Here is a 24,521-nt window from a genome sequence, read left to right on the forward strand (position 1 = left end):
CTTTGAAAGGAAGAGTGAAGGGATTATAAAAGTTAAGAAAGATTGATGGAGATGTAGTAAGGCAGTGTTCTTCACTATGAAGAGCTAAGAGAGGTGTACAAACAAAGCAGAGGGCTGCCACTGAGAGGTAATGCCAAGTTTAAGGGAGGATGTGCTACATGGGTGTTTTATAATTATGTGATATTCTGTATGATTATAGGTTCTCTGGATGATGGGACACAAGATAAAGTTACTCAAAGACAGGCAGAACTCTTTGTTACAGCTCTTAACAAAAGAAGGCTGTCACGCAGGGCCACATAGAGGGGTACACCCAGGGAAAGGGCGATAGCAAGCTGAAACTTATGTATGGCAAGCAGGATGGAGTTAGTCGGTTTATGGGTTTTTTTTGGATTGGACATTTTGAATAATTCCTCAGGCTCTAGAGAGAAGAGGTCATTCCTAGACGTTTGATATCTGGGGCTTCTGGGCAGTTAAGTGTATGCATTGCAACCCAGGAGTGTTGGAACCCAATAAGGAAAGTGGTTGGGTTGTGGACACTGAAAACTGCCTGCAAAGGAGAATTGAGAGTTTTTAGCCATGCCCTCAAAACTGTGCCAGGCACTTTTGAAATACTATAATTAGTTTTCTGATTTCCTTCTGTGTTGTTTTGCCCATCTTATTGAGACAAAGGTTCATGGGCCAGAGGCTCTAACCAGAGAGCAAAGCACACATGGCTGGAGCATGGTGTCAGAGTGTGGAATGAAAAAAGCTCTCTCTCCAAAAAACAACTGTGCCCCTGAAAAGACCACCTATGCTCCCTTAGGGAGTTAAGTCCCTGCACTGCTGCTTCTTTCAGATTTTCAGAAACATTCATAGCTAGCCCTATGCACTCTGCTATCAGAAGTGAGTACAGCTTTTAGAGAGGGTATACAGCTTTTGCACAGTGCACAATCAAGTTTTCACTGCAGTTTGCTAATACTCTGCCCATTTGTACTCCAGCTGCTTCTGAAGGCATGGCAACTTACCTGTGCATTATTAGGTCACTACATTCTTCCTTTTTTTTAGTTCCAATTCTGCCTCTATTATAGGAGAGACTTAAGACAAAGATGCCAGTCAGGAGGTTAAGGTTATTATAATAACCTAGGTGTGTGGTGTTAAGGCTGGTGGTAAGCGTAGTAGATAGGAGGCAATGAAAATGGATGCAAGTCTAAGGAGAGAAAATTACAGAACCACGAATGTAAGGTTTAATAGGTCTTCAGCACAGATGCTAAACTACTGAAGAGTGAAGGTGTGGGGGAAGGAGTCAAATAGAACAGTACAACCCTCGTGCTAAAAGTACCATTTTCCTTAGAAGGTTGTAGTGCTGGCTCTGAGTCCCCCAGTAGATGGTTCTCTGAATCAAGGGCCCAGGGCTGAGGCTTCTCTTTCCCTGTAGCACCCAGGGTGTGCAAAAATCAGGGCAGCAGAAATCAGGCTGGTTGAGGACAGTCAGCCAAGACTGAGACTTCATGTACAGAAGTGGGAAATGCTACAAGCTACCGTCTTCCCCCCATGACTCTGTAAGTGATTCGCAGTCCTGTGCCCTCACCAATACCACTAGTCATGATGGGTTGGCTTTGTGCCATTTTCACCATTCCCTTACTTTTTGTAGCTGAACTGGGCTTAGTGGGTACTAGAATGGTGATCCTCTGCTTTTTGAAGTCACATTTCACAGGCCTCTAGACCAATCGTGTTTTTTTTCCAGATCTTAAGGCTGAGCAGTAAGAAAAGAAGGGCCAGGGAGGGGCTCCACTAGTCTGGATCAGGAATCTCACTCCTCAGCCTCTGCCTCAGCATTCTCTTTTCCAAGGCATGGTGTAACTGAAGGTGCTTCTATCTCCCACAGCCACCTGTTCTCCTATTACGTTTCAATTTCTCCATGGTTCATATAGCCTTTCCTTGTGTAAAGAAATCAGTCTGGTGGATGGGCAGAAAACTAGATTGAGGGGGAAAAAAGCAATGAAAACATTAAGATAGAAAATTTATTATTATACAATTAACTAGGGATATTGGGGTCCTGGCAAGCTGCCAAAAAGGCTTCCTGAATAAACCATACATTCCTGTATTACAGGTACCAAATCAGAGTAATATATCCAGAACAAAATCAGAATAAAAAACAAACAAACAAACAAAAAACAATATCTCAGAGGCCCACCAGATCACAATTCCTTTTTGAAATACTCTATTACAATAGCTCTGGACAAGTCATATCTTATCAGTTGGTTGCTAAAGGGTGGATCTGATGCTGGGCCAATTATTAAGGCACCATCTTTCTTGAGGTAGTAGACGATGATTGTGAATGAAGGACAGCAGCCTTGCTTCTAGGGAAGTAATATCTGATAAGGATGTTGTCAAGGAAGACATATTTCATCATTTTAAAATCAACTTTATAAAAACAACTAGTTCTCAGTTCTCTAGTTTACTAATTATTGAAATAAGCACTCCTTAAGTAGTATGCCTTAATTCCCTTTCATCATATCATAAATGCTTTCCGTGTTGTCAGCACTTATTACTGCTGTCATTATGCTATACTAAAACTCTTGATACTGCTTGAGTTATGCAGTAACATATATAAAATATGACTGCTCTAAGTTTTTTATAGTGATTTAAATATCTTGAAAATACTGAGTAAAAATTTCAACAAGTATTTAAGTAAAAAAAATGGCACTTCTGTATGATTATAGTACTTGGGATCAATTCAGCTTCTTCTAGCGATTTGGACTCAAACCCTCTCCTCTTGTATCTCAAAATACTATATTTTCAAGGTTTTCTTATTTTTCTGACAATTCTCTCTCATATAGCACGGGAGTCATTAGTAGAAAATATTAGTCTAGCAAAACTAGGTATGACCTAATGATGAAAATGAATTTCACACTGTCCCTTAAAAATACATCTAATAAATTCAGAAATAAAGTAGTTCACTTCTGGTTTGTTTGCTTGTTTGTTAAAGTTAATTGTTTTTTTTTTTTTAGTGAACATATTAAACTTGGTCTTGCAGGCCTGACAAATCTCCAGAAAAGGACTCAATACATTATCAAATGGCAATAGTTCAATTAGTTCTTCCTTTCCTTTAACTTAATTTGGCTATTGGCATCCAGAAATGCTTGGATGCATTTATCTCCTTGAAGATAAAGAAGTTCGAGTTTCTTTGTTTTTGTCTCATTGAAGAGTGGCAGAGTGAAGAGAGGGGCAGGAGATGACTTGGCCTTGGATTAACCAGTGATACCATAAAATGCAACACATTTTCCCTTTTTAGCTGAGGACAGCACTAATAAAACCACAAAAGGATACATGTAAGTTGGAATGCCTCTTGTGGCTAAATATTTCCGAATAAGACGCTCAGTTCCATACCAGTTAAAACCCTTCGTGGCATGTCCGATGCGTGGAAGATGGACACTTGCTATTAGAAAAAATGAACAGATGATGATGTTCTTCACTCATCTGGAATTGATTGATGGGTATAAAATACAGACGGGAGGAAATAATCTATATTCAGAGTCACTTTGTGGTTTCCAATGGACAAAATGTCTATAATCATGGACTCTCTCACCCAAACATCCAATTATAATGCCAAAAAAAATTCTGGGAAAAGATTTTAATAGGGAAAATTAAAAAATTCTGTTGAACACAAGAACTCACAGTCTTTGGAATTAAGTAGGTATAATGGAAAGAAAATATGATCAATGTTGGAGACGTAATTAAAACGAGCAAAGATTCTTTAATAAGTGAATCATTCAACCAACTCTGAGATATACCGGGTTTTGGAAACAAAATTAAACTCCTTCTGTGTTCTGTCTGCTAATATGGACTATGACTCTCCAAGAGGGGATATTTATTATAAACAGCATTTCCCAACTGCATATAGCCAGGTTACTTCATCTCTATTTTTACTTCCTCATCTGTAATATCCTAATACAACAACCCAGTGGATGGAGATAGGCCACAGAGATAATGGACATGAAGGTGATTTGGAAAGGAAAAGGGCTACAGGAACACAAGATGATGTGGTCATTACTTCTGTGGTCTTTCACATTGGGATTTACATTTACCATGCCTACTGAATGGAGCCCTGACATTTTCATCTCCCTTCAAACAATCATCACATCACATCCCTGACATTTTCATCTCCCTTCAAACAATCATCACATCACATGCCTGGGACAGAAATACATCTACTTCTGAGCACAGATGGAAAAGCTTACCTTTCTTTTTCTTTGCTGCTAAAAATATCTTCTTCAGGCCTTCTTCTAGGGCTGCCATCTTAATGCCAGACAAGACATTGGAGCGATCACGGTGCTGAGCCACAATCAAGGCCAACTAGGAAGAACAATCGCTAAATAGCTGACATGACATTAAATGGCTACATTGTCCCTGTAGAAGGGGAGTGAGCAGTCTCCTACAGGTACAGCTCTTTACTGGTCACTCTGGGATTTGGCTCCATCTCTTTTGGATGTTCTGGCTGAAGAGCCATGTCCTACCAACATCATACCCCATCATAACTGTTTTATCTTATTCTGTGGTAACTTTAAATGGGCTTATCTTCCTCTTTTTAAGATATATTAAAACCAGAGTCCAACATAAACTGTGCTTTCTAAATGCTCTCAAAGGTAAGGAAGGAATTTTTCAGAATTTTAAGAGTAGAAAGGACTTTAAAGGTAATTGTACACCAGCCCTCTAGCTGATGTTTGAGTAAGCTCCACAACTCCTAAGACAAGCATTCCATCTCTATTCAAACAATTTCTGTGAGGACAAAATGCTAAACATCTCCCAGCTAAGTGAGGCACAGCCGGAGTGTTAAGGAACTACAGCTGCAGTGGGGTGTGAGACCCAACCTGCTGGAGTGGCAAGCAGGGGCAGGAGCCAGTGATGTCTCTTACATCAAGAGACAATGATGTAAGCCAAATTTTGGGAATCCAATCCTGTTTCTATGTTTTTTAAAAACAAGCTTTGAAAAGAGATGTTTATTACTTACCAAATCGTGTCCTTTGTTTCTTGACTCTTTATCATCAATAGGAAATAAAAGGACACCTCCCAGACTCAAGTCTGAGGTAAAATAAAAAGGATCAACAGAAAAAAGATTAAGGTCTCTAAAGGTTGAGACCACAGAAAAGGGACTATTCTGAATCCTTCTTATACCCTGCCTTTTCCAAATCAAATTAGCTTTCAAATCCTACCCTTTTTCTTCCTTCCAAATCATTCTCACTCTCCCTTTTCTCACTCTCATTACCACTTTAGCCTAGGTATTCATCGGCTTCAATCCCAAATTTTTAAATCTCCTAATTCAGTGATCCTTGGAGGCTGCCAACAAAATACCCCTGCAGGCATCAGAGAGTGAATCCAAAGCCCAGAGGATTCTGGGAGCAGGGGTGGAGGTAATGTGAGACTGCACTCTACCTCTGACCTCTCCTGGGTTCTCTGCTTTTCCCACTGCCCAATCAATATCAAAGTCTGTGCTGATTATTTCCAAATGTATTAAACCCTGCTTTCAGTAATTTGTTTAAAAAGAAAAAGTATCTATTCTAAGACCTTACATTATGTTCAACTCTAGAGAACTGGATTGAAGAATTAGGAAAAGCCAATCTCTAAGAAAAAGGAAGGGTCCTTCTCTATTGGACAAGGTCCTTAGTCTCTCAAGTCCCCCAGGAAAGAATCGCAGTAATAAGTTGACTCCTTTTGCTATTTTGATCCCTGCACTTAACAGGAGGTGCCCTTTTCCCTTCTCTATGCCAAGGGAGAATACCATTCCCGTGGTCCCCAACAGCTATACATACCTCTGTCTCTAGAGAGTGTAGTGCCCCAGAGTGTACTCAGTTCATAATGTAACTTTTTTCCACTCAGCACCAAAGCTAAGTTCTTATTAGCATTTTAAAGGTGTGTCTGACTTCTCTCCCACAGGTCTCTGACATTTTCATGAGATATTCCTTTACGAAGATAGGATTGAGTTTGGTAAACAGCAAAATGACTTTCTTGCCAATACTTTGACATGTATGCAGGGATTGACATTTTTCAAAATACTTGCACGTTCATTATCTCACTAGAATCCCATGAGATAGGTAGGACAAATATTACTCAAGAATTACAGATGAGAAAACAGGCACAGAGAGGATAAGGGACTGCTTCAGGGTCATGTAACAACTAGCTAATAATGACAGGATTCAGACCCTAACCAGTTCTTCTGATCCTTTATCTAGCACTGTCCTAAGTGTCTTCTCTTCTCTTATCCTATCCCTAACCATGCCCTCTGCTTCACTTCTTACCTTTCATTTTCCCAGCCAACTCATATATTTTTCTTGGCTCAGCTGACCGTGTTTCCAGAGCTGTGAATAAACCACCTCTGCCCCAGCGGCCCGAGTCATCTGAGAGAATAAAGAAAAACTTTTCATCTGCAGGAAGTCCAGTCCACAATTTAAAAAAAGCAAATAAAAAACAAAGACACACCAAATAGGCTTGTTATAAGACTGATTTTTCAAAGAGAATTAAAAATATCCTATCTAGGAATATCATGGACTGGACTTTCCAAAGATGTTTAGGTTTTCTGGAAGATACACTTGGTCATCATAAGAGGAAAACATCTCAAAAATTAGTATTCTGAGGGAGCAAAATCTGTGGTGCAACTGTAAATCCTGGGAGATAACTGACGAAGGAAGGACAGTAGATGTAACATAATAAAGAGAGTAAAGTGAAGAACTAGTAACACAACAGTACACAACTCATTTTACGGGTAAGCAAAAGGAAAGGTTAAGTGACTTATCAACAGATGCTTAGTACCTTGAATTTATAGTTTTTCATTCATTCAATCATTTTACAAATATTTGCTAGCAAGTACTGTGTGTTAGGCACTGTTCTATGCACCAGTGATACAGCAGTGGACAAAAAAAATCCCTGCTCCCATGAAGCTTATTTTCTAGTGCAATGAGAAAGTCAAATAAGCAAATAAATATTTAATAATGTCAGGTGGTGGTATGTGTAATAAAATAAAAGAAGGCAGGAAGAGAGTAATAGAGAGGTGGGGATAAGGTCTGTTTTGTATTTTGTATGAGGCAATCAGGAAAGACCTCTCTGAGAAACAGACATTTGAACATACTTGATATGGCTATTTAGGGAAAGAAGGGTCCAGGAAGAAGTAGTAAAAAGTGCAAAGGTTCTGGGTGGGAACATGTTTGGAGTTTTGTCTCTTTTCAAAGAGTCTCTAGTATTACAGATGTTACCTCATTTCACTATCCTAAAAACTCTGTGAAGAGGATAAGGCAGATATTATCCCATTATACAGATAAGAAAGTTGAGGCTCAGAAGGTTAGGTAACTCTATCAGTTAAATGAGAGAGTCAAGAGTCTAACCTAACTCACTTGATTTTAAACTCCATGCATTTTGATCAGACAATACTGTACTGGACCATCACCCCTAGGTCATGGTTCTGCCTCATCCTTAACAGTCCTTGGCACCATAAAGACTTGTAACCCACCTCCAGCCAGTACCACTTCTCGTACCTACACAGTGAACGATGAGAGCATCTTCTGCCCCAGCCTGAGGGTGGGTGACATCACCACTAACATACTTGATTGAGGTCAAGTCTGGGTCTTTGTAATCCAGTTCAGCAGAGCTCTCATCTTCCCCATCCTCGAGCTCCTCTGGTTCGCTCTCCTCAGAAGGCAGGCAGAATGACTGGTAATTGTTGGACTCCCACCAGGCCATCCTGTATCAGGCCAGAGAGAAAGAGAAATTAACCAGACCCATCACAATTTCTCTTGGAACACATTTTGTATTGCTAGTCAAAAACAAGAAATGCCAAGTGGAAATGAAATTAGAAACTTGCCCTGATTGAGATTTTCTGCTTACTTGTCTTAGTGATTAGCCTAACTGCTTCATGACTACACTTCAAAACTGCTGAGCATCCACTGAACACCTTGCTTTTAAGAATATGACTATAAGGGAATGCTCATGTAAACTACTTTTTTTTCTTTTATAATGGAGACTTATTAATTTACAATTTACAGTTGTTAGGCTGTGAAACTGTCCAATTCAAGGCACCAACAGGGTGATACCTGGACTCGGAATTCAGATAGGCTGTCAGCATCCAGGGTTCCTCTGTCACATGGCAAGGCACATGGCAATGTCTGCTGGTCCACCTCTCCAGGGTTTCATTGCTTTCAGTTTCTTGTTCCAGTGGCTTCTTTGGCTTCTGTGGGTCTTCTCCTACCTTATCCAGGTTTTTTTCCTATGAGCTTCTCTAAATTTCATCTCTCTTATAAAGGACTCCAGTGAAAGGATTAAGACGCACCCTGAATGAGGTGGGTCACATCTGAATTGAAATAACCTAATCAAAAGGTCCCACCTACAAAAGGTCTGCACCCATGGGAATGGATTAAAAGAACATGGCCCTTTCTGGGGTACATAACAACTTCAAACTACCACAGAGACTTAATCCTTAAATTATACCGAGTTTCTATTTGGGGTGATGGAAAAGTTTTGGATGGTGGTGATGGTAGTGCAACACTGTGAAGGTACTTAATAGTTCTGAATTATATATTTGAATATGTTAATAAGGGGAAATTTTAGGTTGAATATGTTACTAGAAAAAAAATCTTTAAAAAACATAGGACTGTACAAACACAAACAGTGAAACCTAATTGTAAACACAGGCTGATAGTTAATAGTACAATTAGAATAATATTCTTTCAGCAGTTGTAAACAAATGTACCACACTAATAGGAGAGATCTACGGAAACTCTGAATTTTCTGTGATTTTACTGTAAACCTACAACTTCTCTCATTAAAAAAAAATGAGCTAATGTTTTAGCCCATGTAGGAGTTATAGCTGGTCCCTAGACCAAGGTACTGGCTATGAGGATAGGAAGGAGAGGAGGTATAAGAGAGATGTTTTTTAAAAAGGAACTTACAGTACCTGATTACTGGTTATATACTGAGATTTGAGAATTATTCTCAGAGATTATCCATGGTGTCTCTATTATCATTGCTGTGCTACCATCACCCAAAGTTGTGTTCCAAGCCTCTTACTCCTATCTTTTCCTTTCTGTCTGTAGTGCTCCCTTTAGTATTTCCTGTAGAGCAGGTATCTTGTTCACTCACTATCTGTCAGAGAATATTTTAAACTCTCCCTCATATTTGAAGGACAGTTTTTCCGGACATAGGATTCTTGGATGGCAGTTTTTCTCTTTCAATATTTTAAATATATCACACCACTTCCTTCTTGCCTCTATGGTTTCTACTGAGAAATCCATACATAGTCTTATTAAGCTTCTTCTGTATATGATGGATCGCTTTTCTCTTGCTGCTTTCAGGATTCTGTCTGTCTTTGAGGTTTGATAATCTGATTAAGTGTCTTGGTGCAGGTCTATTCAGAGCTATTCTGTTTGCAGTACACTGCACTTCTTGGATCTGTAATTTTATTTCTTTCATAAGAGATGGGAAATTTTCATTGATTATTTCCCCTATTACTGCTTCTGCTCCTTTTCTCTTCTCTTCTCCTTCTGGGACACCCATGACACATACATTTATGCACTTCAATTTGTCATTCAATTCCCTGAGATGTTGCTCATATTTTTCCAATCTTTTCCCTATCTGTTCTTGAGTGTGTAGGATTTCAGATGTCCTGTCCTCCAATTCCTGAGTGTTTTCTTCTGCCTCTTGAGGTTTCTGTTGTATGTCTCCATTGTGTTTTTCATCTCTTGTGTTGTGCCTTTCATTTCCATAGATTCCGCCAGTTGTTTTTTCAAATTTTCGATTTCTATCCTATGATCACCCAGTGTTTTCTTTACATCCTTCATTTCTTTTGCCATATCTTCCCTGAACTGATTTTGTTTTTTATTTGATTTAGCATATTTTTTTGAAAATCTTTAACTGATTGTTGCATTAAAGTGAAACAATATCTCAACTGTATCTTAATTGAGGTGTAAGTTTGTTCCTTTGGGCCATATCTTTGTTTTTCCTATTGTAATTTGTAGTTTTCTGTTGTCTAGGCATCTGGTTTCCTTGGTTGCCCCAATCAGATTTTCCTGGACCAGAATGGGTTCAGGTCTCAGAGTGGGGTTATATTCAGGGCAAATCTTACAAGAAAAACAGGCTTTCATGGGAGGCCTCTAGTGACGTGCTTTTCCTAACCTGCCCAGCAGGTGGCGCCTGTCAGCCTGTTGCTCCTGACCAGTGCAAGGAGGTGTGGCCCCTTTAGTTTATGTCTTGGCTGTTTCCCCTGCCGGGGTCTGGGGTCTGAATTCTGAAGGGAAGGCTGGCCCTAGAGCTGAGCGCCACCTCCTTCCTCTTAGGGAAGATACACCCCCTAGGGAGTTATCTTCTGCATTTGAATTGGTGCTTCTGTTATCTCCACCCCTGTCTGGGTCAGAGCGCTGAGAACTGAAAATGGCTGAGGCTGTCTCCACTGAACCACTCAGGTTGAGAAAGAAAGGGAAAGAAAGCCAGTTCACGGCCCCCCAGTTTCGCCCATAGGTCAGAGAGAGCCCTGGTCTTTCTGACTCTTTAAGGTCAGTCATCTTTAAAGGCCTCTAACTGCTTATTAGGGGTTTTGTCTATGTTTGTAGCTTGTATTCAGCAGTCCACATTTATTAATTAAAATCCCAGTTGGCACTGAGCTAAGCTATATTCGCTGGCTCTGGGAATGCTGGTTTCTCCCACAGCGAGGGCTTGCAATTCAGCCTGCCGTGGGGGAGGGGACCCCCGGCACGGTTCCACAGTTTTTACTTACAGATTTTATGCTGCGATCTTAGCCAGTCCACCTAATCCAAGTTGGTGTACAATGTGTGGATAGTCATGGTCATCCCCCAGCAGTTGTTCCAGATTATTTACTAGTTGTTACTGATTGCTTATTAGTTGTTCCAGGGGACTAACTAAATTCCACTCCTCTCTATGCCATTATTTTGCCCCTCCCCTCATAAACTACTTTTTATCAGACAGCTTCAATAAAATCTTAAAATCTTCTTGTTTCAACAAAATGTATCTTCTCTCCCTTAAGCACTCAGGACTTTACACTTAATTAGGCTAAAATGGTACATTTAATTTAAAAAAGTATTTTAATACCAATACGTGCCCCTCAGCTTGATCAACGATACAGACATACTTTTTGTTATGCTCAGCCTCTTCCTTTTTCCTTTTCTTCTCTTCTATTAGTGTCTTTCTCTTGGCTGCTGCCTCTTCTCTTTTCTTCCTTCTGTTCTCTAATTCTTCTGGGCTCAAGATTCGCTTCCTTTTGTTAGACCCCTCCACAAGGCCTGGGATGAGAACCTGTAGAAAGAACAAGATCCATAACCAGGAAGGCCAGCCATGGCCTGTTCCTCCAGGAGTTTCATTCATCCATAAAACACTCTTTGTATGGAAGCAACACACTTGACATTTCACAAAACATCTCCATACCATGCTGTGTAGTACAATGTGGTGACAAAACACTGCTGTTTACTGTTTATATAATAGTCCTCATAGGTATCATGACCAGGATAAACTCAACCAAAGACCTGACAAAATGGGAGACCTCATTTTGATGTTTACATCATTTTAATTCATTGCATTAAAAATAAGGCACTTCAGAAAAGTAACTTTTTTTTTTAATTGAAAGCATACCTTGCAGGATGCCTTTTTAGGTCTAACCATTTTTAATGGAAACCTTCCTTCAGTGTATTCCTCTTCTTTCTTAAACACAATATTTCAACATCATAATTCTCTTAATGATAGCTAACATTTAATAAGCACATACTATATACCCAACACTGTACACATTACATATATTATTCATGACTAACATCCTCTCTTGGTGACATAGGGTCACAATTATCAGCAGCAGGGTATGGTACTCTTGTGTAATATAGTGATCTTGTCAGGGGTGGCTTAGGTGGACAGGCCTGCTTTCACCTGCATTAAACAGTACAATATAATCTCCTTGTTAATGTTTTTCAATGCTAAGTTTTTACATAGCTTTGTATTAGGGTACAGTTAATTAAATGTACATTTCAACAAACCACTTATATACTTATTTCTTAACAAATCACTCCCAGCATCAACTTTTGTTCTCTTTGGATGACAGTTTGAAAAAAATTATTCCTTTACATAAATTAATAGTTCTTACACTGCCTTTATTTCGGAGTGACCGGCCCTTATGACTAGTTTCCACCAAAAGTGTTTTCTGAAGATTCACCAGTTGCTCAAATGATTTTCTGTCTTCCTTACTGGGCTCTTTAGAATAATCTTTACCTTCAAATAAGTACATATGGTTTTCTAAGAAAATAAAACACAAGAGAAATGTTAGATATTAAAGAAAAATGAATCAATTCTATTCAAAGCAATAACTAGGGCGAACAAGAAAACTCAGCCTATATTCTATAAATAGGCTAAAACTAGCTTATGATAAGGGTGCTTCATTTCTGATCTCACTGATTTGGGTTCTATGTGGGGGTCTCAGACATTATTTATCAAAGAAGAGAACATGGCTAAAATCCTTTCAGTCCAGCCCAAGATGGGTCATTCATCACTCATTCATTCCAAACATTCTTCAACATACATCTCATTGACATTAAGATCACCTAATAAAAGATGAGAACATACTTTTCTATTCCTAACATACTTTTAATACGAACTCTTTTTTCTTAATTAGAGAAGTTGTAGGTCTAGAGAACAATCATGCATAAAATACAAGAATCCCATATACTACTCTATTATTAACACCTTGCACTGGTATGATACATTTGTTACAGTTGATGAAAGCATATTTCTACAATTGTACTATAAACTATAATCCATGGTTTAATTTATGGTTCATTGTGTTGTGCAGTTCCAGGAATTTTTAAAAAATTTTTATTCTAGTACCATATATCCAACCTAATAGTTCCCCTTTTAACCACATTCAAATATATAATTCAGTGCTTTATCCCCTTTTCTGTAATATTAGAAGGAAAAAGACGGAAAATCTAAAAGAAAATAAAGAATCATAAAAATAATCCCTTGGATTTGCAACATTATTTAGAACATTTGCATGATCCTCACCACAATTCTGGTATTATCAACCCATTTAAGAAAAGGGAAACTGAGGCTCTGACAGGGATTAAGGGAGTTCCCAATTCTCACTGCTAATAAAGGCAGGATTTTCTGACTCTAAAGGTCTGTGGTGCTTTTTTCAGTATATCACTGGGTCTATTAAAGGGTGGAGAGATAATAGGCCAACTAACAAAATAAGTATGGTAATAACAATAACGATAGTAGTATAATCATGAATAGCACTTTATGCTATCAGAGCATTTTCACAGCTATTATCACACTTGATTTTTACATTAATATCACTATTTTACAGATGAGGAAACAAAGGTTCAAAGAGGTTGGGTGAGCTGCCAAGATCGGGACTCAAGTTATAAATAGAAGTAATGAAGAACCAAGACTAGCAGCCATAGATAGGTAAGATAATTATTCTAAAGTGAAGCATATTTAATAGCACATGTTACCATAAGAATGTATTTCATAACATTACTAAAATCAGCTATAAGTATGTTTTCCCTGGAGAGTATGAAAGCAAAATATTTTTGTTCTTAAGAGATCAATTGCTTCACACTTATACCCAAATCCAACCAGCTGTAACTCTAATTGGCATTTGCTAATTAAATCAGTAGGGGGCTTTCAATGAGATGCTCTATCAACAAGTGGGGGAAAAAAATAAAGAGCTGAGAAATGTTGAATATGATCAACATATGTAGCTTCGTAATGCATGCATGTCTCAATTTACAAACGTGCATTTTAAAAAACCCTGGCATTCAAGATAATGCCACTCTGTTTTCTATTTTGATTGGGGCTGCTTTAATTATTATTCTTTTATATTTATTTTTATTATTTTTAATTATGCTTCTTGTCTTCACTCTGCAGCCAAGAGGAAGTTGGATACCATAGGCCTAGTGGAATATATTCAAAGGGCCAAATAATTACAAAGAAAACTTGTATTTTACTTAATAAGTTTGTTGTTAATAAGTTTAATGTGGTGTGGATGTACTAATACTGAAACTATTTTTGTGTGTACTGTAAGACAGAGCAATTGAGTAAACATATTGATGTTATTGGTAGCTTTCATTTTGGGATAAGAAGGCTACAAATGTAGGATAGGGGTAAATAAGAAAAAACCCAGAGATATTAGATTTGGATTAAGGGCATCATGATTAGATTAAAACAAAATAAAACAAAACCTACCTACCCACCTACTTATCTATCTATCCATCCATCCATCCACATATTAAGTTACTTATTTCCTGGCTCTGTTCACTGAAAGGACCTAACATCAGTGTGATTCTAGTGACATATGATATGCCTAGTGCAAAGATCTTGGTTTCTAAATATTATTCCCCACTAAAAGCAAATAAGATCTTCAGGGACATGGCTGATTTCTAAAGCAGGGAATTGTACTAGAATATCTTATTTTGCCAGAAAGCATGGAAGCACTCAAGTTTAATGAGGACATGTCTAAAGAACATAAGAACTGACTTAAAGGGGCTCCCTCTAACCAAATTTATGATAATTTGAGCATCAAAATAAATAATAAAAGTAACAAGTTACAACATATTGGTTTAAAAAGAAACCACGATTCCAGTGATACTTAAAAAAAAAAAAAAAGTGAGAAGGTGGGAAATGGAAAGCTCTTCTGTGAAGAAAAACGCAAAATAATATATAAAGAAGGAATTACAGAATTAGAAAATCATCATTTTGTAACCAATAATGACTGATTCAGGTAAAGATCATCAATGGATGCTAAAAAGGCATTAGGTGAAAAGTTCTTGGGGAGCAAGATATTATTAAGGTCTAGAAGTACCAGCCAACAGAATGCTTGATAATTACAAACGTGAAGAAAAGTCACCTTTAAACTGGGGAAATCTGGTGGACACTGCTTTATCCAAGGGATCAAACTTTGCATCATCAAAATGAAGCAAACTCTGTATGATGAAACTGTGAACAATTATTGGACACTTTGGATGACAGTATAGTATATGAATATATTTGAATAAAATTACATTTAAAAAATGAAGGAAACTGACAATGTATGCCTCCTCAGTTATGCAACAGGAAGTATACTACATTATGTAGTATTATTACAAATATGTTTATCCCAAATCTACTCATGAGGAAACAATCAGACAAATCCAAATTGTGGGATGTTCAACAAAACAGCTGGCCTAAAGTCTTCAAAAATGTCAATGGCATGAAAGAAAAAAAAAAAGGCTAGGAGGTTGTTCTACTTTATTAATGAAGACTAAAGAGACCTGACAACTAAATGTAAACTGTGATCCTCAATTGGATTCTAGATAGAAAAAATAAAGACAGTTACAGAGGACGTTATTTTGGGACAACCGGGGAAATAAGAATATGGACTGCATATTAAATAATATTTTAAAATCAATACAATAATGGAGTTCTGGAGGAGAATAATCTTGTCCTTAGGAGATGCATGCTGAAGTATTTAGGAATGAGACATCATTTACTATACTTTAAAATGGGTCAGCAGAAGAAAGGTATACACTAAAACAGATAAAGCAAATGTTGCAAAATGTTGAAAACTAATGAATCCAGGGTATCTGAGTGTTTATTTCACTATTCTTTTAACTTTTCTGTGGGTTTAAAGTAAAAATTTTTATTAAAAGTCAAGAAATCTCCTAGGGGATAAAAAAAATTAGAAAGAAACAGAAATGCCCGACATTTGAGAAAATAGAGAAAATGAAGGGAAAAATCAAGGAAATAATACAGAAGCATTTCTAAGAATTAAAAGACTTGTGTTTTTTTATTAAAAAAGAATCCCTGAAAGGACAAGTGCAAAGACAGGTACAGGGGGAGCTCAATACCTGGAGCCTGGGCAGGTGCAGGGAAAGTTCAGGATCAATGATCCCAGGGGCAGGAATGGGGTAGGTGCAAGAGGAGGACAGGACCACCAAGCCCAGGGACTAGGACCAGGGGCAGGGGTAGCTCAGTACCACAAAGCCCAGGGGCCAGGTCCATAGGCATGTTCAGGAAGAGCTCTGGAACACCAAGGCCAGGGGCAGGTACAGGAAATCACTGAGCAACCTTCCCAGTGAATAAAACCCACACAAAGAGACTACATCATGAAATTTCAAAATACCAGGGAGGAACAGAGGATGCTAACAGTCTCAAAAAAAAAAAAAAAAAAAAACAGAAAGAAAGAGAGAGAGACTAGAGAAAGATCAGGAATCAGAATTGTACCAAATTTTGAACATCAGAATCTAAAACACAGTGGAACTGGGTCTTAAAAATTCTGAGGTGAAATTATTACAATCTAACCATAATTCTTTATCCAGGCAAGTTATCAATCAAGTTCAACAGTTTAGTAAGGGTATTTTCAGACAAGCAAAGAAACAAAAGTTCTCTCTCATGTACTCTTTCTTTCTTAGGAAGCTAATGAATGATGAGCACCAGAAAAATTAGAGTGGTAGATGGTAAGGGAAAACAAAAAAAAATCACAGGATCCTTGAAGGAAGATCCAATACAGGAGTACAGCAAAGACAAGTCCCGGAACAACACTATCTAAGCTATCTAGTGAGCAATCAGTCCAGAGAGAGAACCAAGGGTCTGAGAAGAAAATTTCCCAGGAAAAAAAAAATGAAGTTGATACATTGGATAGTACAGGAAATATGAATGATAGGAATGTGACAGAGGACAGAGCAACTAGCAACTATTAATTTCATGGCAAAAGTCAGTTCATCAATGAAGATGTGCACAGTCATAATAACGTAAATACTGATTACTGAGCTAACCAAATACTGTGATATAATTACCCTGGGGATTGTGTAGAGGATAGCATAGAAAAGCTAACTATTTACCATAGTTGGAAACTGATGGATAAATGGAAACTGATAAATAAAAAAAAAGGCAGCATAAATATATAATTTACATATATGAAGGCAAGAAATGGGAAACAGAAGAGTTGGAAGTATTTATCCTTGGAAGAAGGACTAGAGAGGGGAAGGGGGTAGGACAGAGGACTGCTATGTCTCACCATAAATATTTTATTATTTGGCATTTAAGAATATTTACATGTATTGCTTCACTAAAAGTTTAAAATTTTTAAATACCCCTACATCTCATGGGGTATTGTGAAGGTAAAATGATAACATAGATGTAAAGCACATGACAGTGCCTAGCACACAAGAAATGCTCAATCAGCATTAGCTGTTATTTAAAAAATCAAATCACTATTATTCAGAATCAGTATGTGCCAAGTACCATACTGAGGATGGCACTTACCAATAAACAAAAAAGAAGATGCTAGCAACTAAGGAGGAAAAGTACAAATTAAAATCCATGAGACTGCTACTACTATTAGCATTAATATTCATGGAATCAAAGTATAACTACAAGGGAACAGCCAGACTTATTTTCAGTCAGCCTAGAAAGAGGTCTTGAACTAGACAGGGCTTAAGCAGTGGGCCTAAAATGAGAATAGGACTGGATAGGAAAAAGATGTTCCAGGAAACAGAATCCAGGACTTTCTCTGGGGATTCATCCCAGTCATATTCTACCCTGAGGTGACTGTACCATTTGTTCTGCTCTCATCTCCAACTTACTTCCCTCTTCTGGCTCTCTGCTTCCTTCTTCTGCTGTAGGCATGGCATCAGAGATCCACTGGCCATCTTCTGTTTCTCCCAGTATAGACTCCAGGTCAATTTCATTCAAGGTGCTCCCCTCAGAGGATAGCAGTTTATCCAAACCAAATTTGAGTATCTCAGTCAACTTGAATGGAGAAAACAAAAAAGTCCAGTTAGCTCCATGAAGAAAAACATTGGGATATCAGTGATGTGCTAAGTGGCTCAGTGACACCAGGCACGCTTCTTCCCTTGACAGATGCGTTTTTTCTCTGCCCATCATAGATGATACCAAGCAGAGGTGTATAACAGTTGGATGGTTGTGTTAAGTAAAATAAAATGGCCACCTGCACTGGGTATTGCTGGGAGGGACCCCTTTCCATGAAAGATCAAAACAACTGACCTGCAGGGGCTTTCCAAGAAAATGGAACAATGAAATGCACCCTATGGAATTGCAGATAAGCAACATCTGGTTATAAATCAGTCCAGCAGATAGCTTATCAGGATGGACAAGCCTACCATACTAATCAATGTATGTCTGCTCCCTACTCTGTAAGACCCTCCCTATATAAAATGGAAACTTAATGTAAGCCAATCATAATATTTCCTCGCTTGCTTCTGCATTTGCCCTATAGAAGCTCCTCCTTCATACCTCCTCAGTAGAGCTCCTTTCCAAGTGTGGTTTGGATGCTGTCCAATTCATGAATTATAAACTGCTCAAATAAACTCCCATAAATAATATCTTGGCTAATATTTTATTTGAACAATGAGTAAGCAAAGAGGTGACAAATGATTAGAGTTGTTGACTTTGACAATTCTCCATGACAAAATTTATGAGATTCTTTTTTTTTTTAAGGGAAACAGCAATTTCCTACATTTCTCTAGCACCTTTCACTGACTCTTTTTCACAGCCATTCCTGGTAGAAGTCAGGAGTCCCCATTAGCCACTCTGTGACCTCCTTGTTTTGACTGTTAAAGTTCTTGAAAAGAGAAAGCTACACAGGATACTTCTCCTCTACTAACTTGCTTTCCTTTGGCAATTAGGATTCCTATCACAGTGTTCTATGGAAACCACCTTTATAAAGACCAGTATCAATTCCTGATCGTCAGACCCAAAGGCCTTTCCTCAATTGTCATCTTCCTGGATACCCCTCTAGCGACACACTATTCTGTTTCTCTTCCCTTATTTCTCTCTAACATACCCTTGGCCTATTCCCCAGGTTGTAGGAACCACCCAAAAAGCTCATATAGTTTTTCCTGGCTTTAGATTCCTACTTCCAATTTTGTACCTCCCTAAACACTATGAGATTTTGAAGCATGCTGGCTTCACATCTTGGCTCCTCATTTTCATCTTGTCCTTTTTAGACTGGATCAGTTTTCTCCAAGCCATTTATTTTGAGTGATTGGAAAGCTTATGGTATTCTGTAACAGCTTGAAACAAAAAACTCAGCTCACCTAAACAAAAACACTCTTGGATATATTTATATTTAACATTAGTATACATAACCAAAGAAACCAGCTTTGGCAGCTGTCACCAAAAATAGCAGAAAGCCAACTATTTATTATAAGGAATAGTCCTCCCTTCAGCCCACCTTGTATTTAAGCTTGCTTCCTGTTTTCCTTAATAATGCTCACTTGTGATGAGTTTTAGTTATTATGGGGCTACATGCAGTTATGAGATGCAATATATTAAAATAATTAAGGGCATGTGCTTGGAGGTTAGAGAATGCTTCAACTGGAGTCCCAACTCTGAATGACCTTCTGTAAATTACTTAAAACGGGGATAAAACTAGTACCTACTTCATTCTACTGTTATGCATTTTCATTGAAACAACTAAGAAAAAGCACCCCAGATGATGCTTAGCACACAGTAAGCATTCAATAAAGGGCTACTACATCTATATCTGCCTTTCTCTGCTGTTATTGTGTTCTCCCTACAGAATAATAAACTTGTTTCCCTCTTTTAGGGCTTCAGAATCCCACCCCTCTCAGATTTACCAAACCGGAACCACATCTTTAGCTATTACATTCTTTTTATTCAAAAACAAAACAAAACAAAAAAACAATCCCCTGCTTTCTTTTGAGACAAGGGTACTGGGTTATTACCTTTGTTTTTGCAACTGAAGGAGTAACTTGTATACCCGAGATGGAGAGTGTGTGGGGGGAGGGGCAGGGGGTGGCTATCAGACAACAGAGCCAGAACACACCTTCCCATAACTGTAAGCTAAACAGGAAGTCTGACAGAGCCCTTCTCAAAGAGCCACTGGTCTACGTTCCCACTAGTATTTGGCCCTATGCTTGGGAGCTATGTCTGTGTGATTCATACCCACGTGCCCAGCAACCTACTTTAGAGGGATGCCTCTGACTGAAACCAGGAGCTCCTCCTCACTGACATTTCTTCCCCAGCACCCAGAACGTGGGCATTCCAATGCTCTGTCATTCACCCTCTTTACCATATGCAGGGTTCAACAAGTCTCTATTAAGTTTCTACAAAAAGTATTGTTTAAGAGTCTCTATAGTCTGCAAAAGCTTTAATTTTACATTTATAACTGCCTCTTACGTAGTGTGAAAAGAAAATGTACAGCCTGCCTTGCCACTATTATAGACAAACAGGCATATGACATCCCAGAGTCAGGAACAAAAGGAAAAGCAGAAAAACAAAAACAAGAACAAAATACTTTGCACCCTGAGATAAACAAAAAGCAAGCAAGCAAGCAAACAAACAAACAAAAACACCGAGGATTATTGTTTCTCGTTCTAGATCCAAATAAATGAAACCTTGAGACTTCCCTGTAAATTACTGGCTCTAACAAAAACAACTCAATCCATGTCTTTTGTAATGCTGATGTCTAAAGATATGCATTGGCCTTGTGGAAATGATAAATATACAAGAAAAATTGCTGCTTTTTAATCCCATGATCACACTAATTGTAAACTGGTAATTCTTGCTTGTAATGTTGTGTGACTCCCCCCACTCCCCTCTGTATATACCTACTGTTGAACTAGTCCTTTTAAAGCCTGCTGTCCCTTGCAAACCTTTTGGCAAATAAAATTCTCTTTTTGTGTGTCTGAGCCTTCCTCTAACAACAGTTTTTTATTTTATTTATACTATAAACCTTGTTGACAAAAACCTAAATTATCATCATCTTCTTGAAACTCTGCCCTTCCTCCAGTCTTTCTAATTTCTTATCTCTTCATTTTATGGGTTTAAGTCATCTTTGAATTTTCCATTCTCCTAGCTACCCATCTCTCAACAGTAACAGACTCCTGTCATTTCTTCTTTTGCGTTACCTCTCACACCAGCCCCTCCCCCCCACCAGTGCCCCTATCACTTATTAGGCTTTCATGCCTGGATCTTTCCAGTTTCCTAGGAGTTGGTCTCTGCCTCCAGGCTCTCGTCCCTCCAATGTATCTGGCATTGCAGTGCCAAGTCAAGCTTCCTATAACACAACTTTATCACTCTCCTGTGCAAAAATTCATATGCCTTTGTAAAAACTTTAAACTCAAATTCTTTAGCAAGGCAATTAGGGTTTCCCCCAGAATCTATACTTACAGACGTATCTCTCACTACTTGCCCCAAAGGCATTTTCTTGATCCAAACAGACCACATATCATTTTCCTACATGCAAATAGCTCATGCTATTTTCTGTTTAAAGATCAGCTCAAGTGTCATTTTCTTCATCATGTAGAGGGGCTTAAGTGTGTTTGGGGAAGCTGGAGGGTATTCATGTGGAAGGTACACAGGGCAGACCTCCCCGGGTATAAAATAGTATGTTCAGATATGCTCTGTTAAGAGTTGAATATGTAGCTTGTTAAAGTTAAATCTCTGCAGATGTGCCCAATTATGTAGAGAAGGATTATCAGTGCCTTACACCTAGAAATATACTTTTGAGGGGTGTGAGGGAGGAGTTGCATTTCAGGCCTCTTGGGATTCTCAAACTAATCCAACTAAAAAGACTTAAAAAGAATTAACTGAATATCTCTTCCATGCGTCCTCACTGCCCCTCTGTGTCCACATGCTTAAAGCTAAGTAAGTGGCATATCTGCACACTTGATTGTGGTACACTACCTAAGAGCCAGACCTATACAAATCTGTTAAAGATCTCATTCTAGCTATAGAGGTCCCTTTCTGATCAGAACTTCTAAGGCTTGGTATTGTCAACTCTTCTAAAACTTGGCATACGCTGCCTTGTATTATAGTCATTTGTACATATTTATTTTTGTTTTCTGTTTTTCGTTTTTCTCTTAGAAGACCCTTAAAAGAAGGGAGTGCATCCTATTTTACTTCTGGGATTCCCAACAGCTCCTATAGGTATCCAATAAATATCCTGAATAAATACAGTTGAATGCATGAGTATATTTATTTTATATGAGAGAAAACTAGAGCTAGCCAAAGGATCACAAGTTAGTGGTTAGAAGTGAGTCCAAATTTATAGCATGCTATTTAAGCTAAGTAATAGCAACCTAAGGTTTGGAGCTGGAAGCCAACCAGTCATAACCATTCATGTGAGCAGGCTCCAATCATACTGGTTTTATCCGTGTTCTTCCATGGGGTTTCTCTTTTCTCTTTATAACCTAACACAATATACAATATCTATCTTATTAGGCCACCACACTGTCCTTGAATTTCTAGGTGATCTTATAGTTTTTTGTTCTATAAAAGAGGTGATGACATGAACACTAATTCATGCTTTGCATTAAAGAATTAAAAAAATTTAAAAGGGTGTAGTAGGCTGCTCCAACTAAGAAGGCCTAGATGAGCCTCCACTACCTCATCTAAACTAGCAGGTTAAACACCACTTAAGTGATAAATGATGATCTCTAGCTTCATCTTTGACTTTTTAGGGCAAACATCGTAACACTTCTCATTAGCTTTTCAGTCTTGAAAGCCTGGAATTTACTAAGGAAACTTTACTTTTGTATGGTATCTTTAGTATTTCTTACCTCCCTCCAGGACTCCTGGAAGATTCTAAGATCCCCTTGTTAAAAAGAACCTAATAGGCATTATAGACATTCTTGCAGCCTATGGCTCAACCCACTGCATAGCTAGCCTTCATTTGACCACCTCAAGAGACAGTGAACTACCTCATTATGAAGTCAGCTCACTCATATTCTGATAGTTCAATCTGTCTTTCCACAAGTATCAGGCACGTGAAATGCAGCATATGGCAAAAAATTATACAGTCCCTCATATCATTGTGATATGATGGTTAGAGGATAGAAGAAAAAAAGAAATTATACAAATAGTCCTGTAAATAAATCTATAGTTTATAAATTTTGGAAATATCACAAAGGAAAAGAATGGGGTGTATGACAGAGATAACACTCCTGGGACCCAGAAGGCATCTTTGAAGAAGTGACATTTAAGTTAAAACCAAAAGATACACAGAAGCTAGCCAAGTGAAAACTAGGAGAAAGAGCATTCCAGATTGGAAACAGCATTTGCAAAGGCTCGGCAGCAGGAAAAGAGCCTGGTCTGCTTAGAGGATACAAAAAACGACCCAAGGAAGAAGGTGAGATAAACTTGGAGATAGAGGCTGGGACCAGCCTACAGAGGTCTTATAGACCATTAAGGGATGGAAATTTTTTCTTAAGGGTAATGGGAAGCCACTGAGGAGTCCTGAAGATGGGCATAACTCAAGTTGATTTACCTTTTAAGATTATATGGTTACGATGAGGAAAGTGGACTGAAGGAGGTCAAGAGGGGAATTATGGAAAGACAAGAAAGGATGCTATTGTATATGATAATATTTGTTGAGCACTTACCAGGTACCAATACTGTCCTAGAGTTACACAGGTATAATATTAATTTAAATCTCAAAATAAGCCTATCAGATGCCATACAAATCAATGCAGTGATCCAGGTAAGACATCATGGTGATTTGATCTAGAGATGTGACAGTGGAGATTAGGCAAAATGGAAGAACCCGGAAATATTACAACATGGGTTCTAACTTTAACCCAACGGTTGCTAAATTGAACACTCTAAGCCCTCTATCACAAGAGCTATCTCCAAAATCTTCCATTCAGCTCGTCTCCCGCCCAATAAACCCTTCTTCAAGCAAATGAACTTTAGTTCCTTCAGCAAAACATATAGCATAATTTTGAATTTGTGTTATTCACTCTCCTCTTTGTATCAAATAAGTAATGTCTCCAGTGCTGGGGTTAAAAAGAGGGTATGGAAATTACTGTTATTGAATATACTGAGTTCTTTATCTTACTTTTCTTAATAGCCCTCTGATGTAGCTATTGGTATCCTCATTCTTACAATAGCAAACAGAGAGTAGATCCAAGAGGTTAAGATATTTGCGCAAAGCCACACAATCAATAAGTGATGAAGCTCAGACTGGAATACAAGTCAGATGTATCCAAAGCCCATGATATTTATTCTATATTCTGATGCCTTTATGTAGCCTATTTATCTTAAACTCCTACAGCATGCTGCATGTAGTAGGTACTATGACAGGTGTGAGTTTGGCCAGTTAACAAATGTGTGGTTGGGGAGAATGGGTGGTTAATGCTAGTCTTTTCATTTAGATTCTCATCCACAGAGTACTGACTATAAATCATGACATTCTAAACTAAGAACAACATGTTATACCTGGAGGTCAGCATCAGTCGAAGGTTTCTGGGCTTTCAGAGTAAAATGGCCTCCTTCTATGATCATGTTGGTGAGCTGCAGTTTAGAGGCTGCTTTCCTATAGACTATTTCTTCCACAGTGTCTCGGCCAATAAGTCGAACAACTTTAACAGACCTGTACATAAGTTAAATGAGAGTACTATAGTGTGAGAGCCTGAAAAAGTGGGCAAAGCATGCAAGGTAGATATTCCTAAAAGGAAACAAAACCAAAATGCCATATTCAGGGTACAATTAAATGGAGATTGTTTTACTTGGATTTGAACTTTTATGAGAGTGATCTG

The 24,521-nt window shown here is 38.3% G+C and overlaps 1 protein-coding gene across 4 annotated transcripts in view; it reads right to left on the reverse strand.

Annotated features, from left to right (window-relative positions):
- Positions 1-1,982: 1,982 nt before the first annotated feature.
- Positions 1,983-24,521, reverse strand: part of CHD1L (chromodomain helicase DNA binding protein 1 like) — an 89,852-nt gene continuing 67,313 nt past the window's right edge. For 3 of the 4 annotated variants that reach the window (XM_037826209.1, XM_037826207.1, XM_037826210.1), the window contains 10 exons: positions 24,202-24,355; positions 17,583-17,748; positions 12,107-12,255; positions 11,108-11,271; positions 7,506-7,711; positions 6,276-6,374; positions 4,991-5,061; positions 4,221-4,335; positions 3,310-3,418; positions 1,983-2,354 (listed from right to left, as the gene is read on the reverse strand). In XM_037826209.1, the coding sequence (XP_037682137.1) occupies positions 2,276-2,354; positions 3,310-3,418; positions 4,221-4,335; positions 4,991-5,061; positions 6,276-6,374; positions 7,506-7,711; positions 11,108-11,271; positions 12,107-12,255; positions 17,583-17,748; positions 24,202-24,355 (1,312 nt within the window). In that variant the 3' untranslated portion in view covers positions 1,983-2,275. The remainder of the gene's footprint in view (positions 2,355-3,309; positions 3,419-4,220; positions 4,336-4,990; positions 5,062-6,275; positions 6,375-7,505; positions 7,712-11,107; positions 11,272-12,106; positions 12,256-17,582; positions 17,749-24,201; positions 24,356-24,521) is intronic. The other variant, XM_037826208.1, reaches the window with a different exon arrangement.

Source organism: Choloepus didactylus, chromosome 2 (assembly GCF_015220235.1).
Source record: "Choloepus didactylus isolate mChoDid1 chromosome 2, mChoDid1.pri, whole genome shotgun sequence".
Classification (NCBI taxonomy): domain Eukaryota; kingdom Metazoa; phylum Chordata; class Mammalia; order Pilosa; family Megalonychidae; genus Choloepus; species Choloepus didactylus.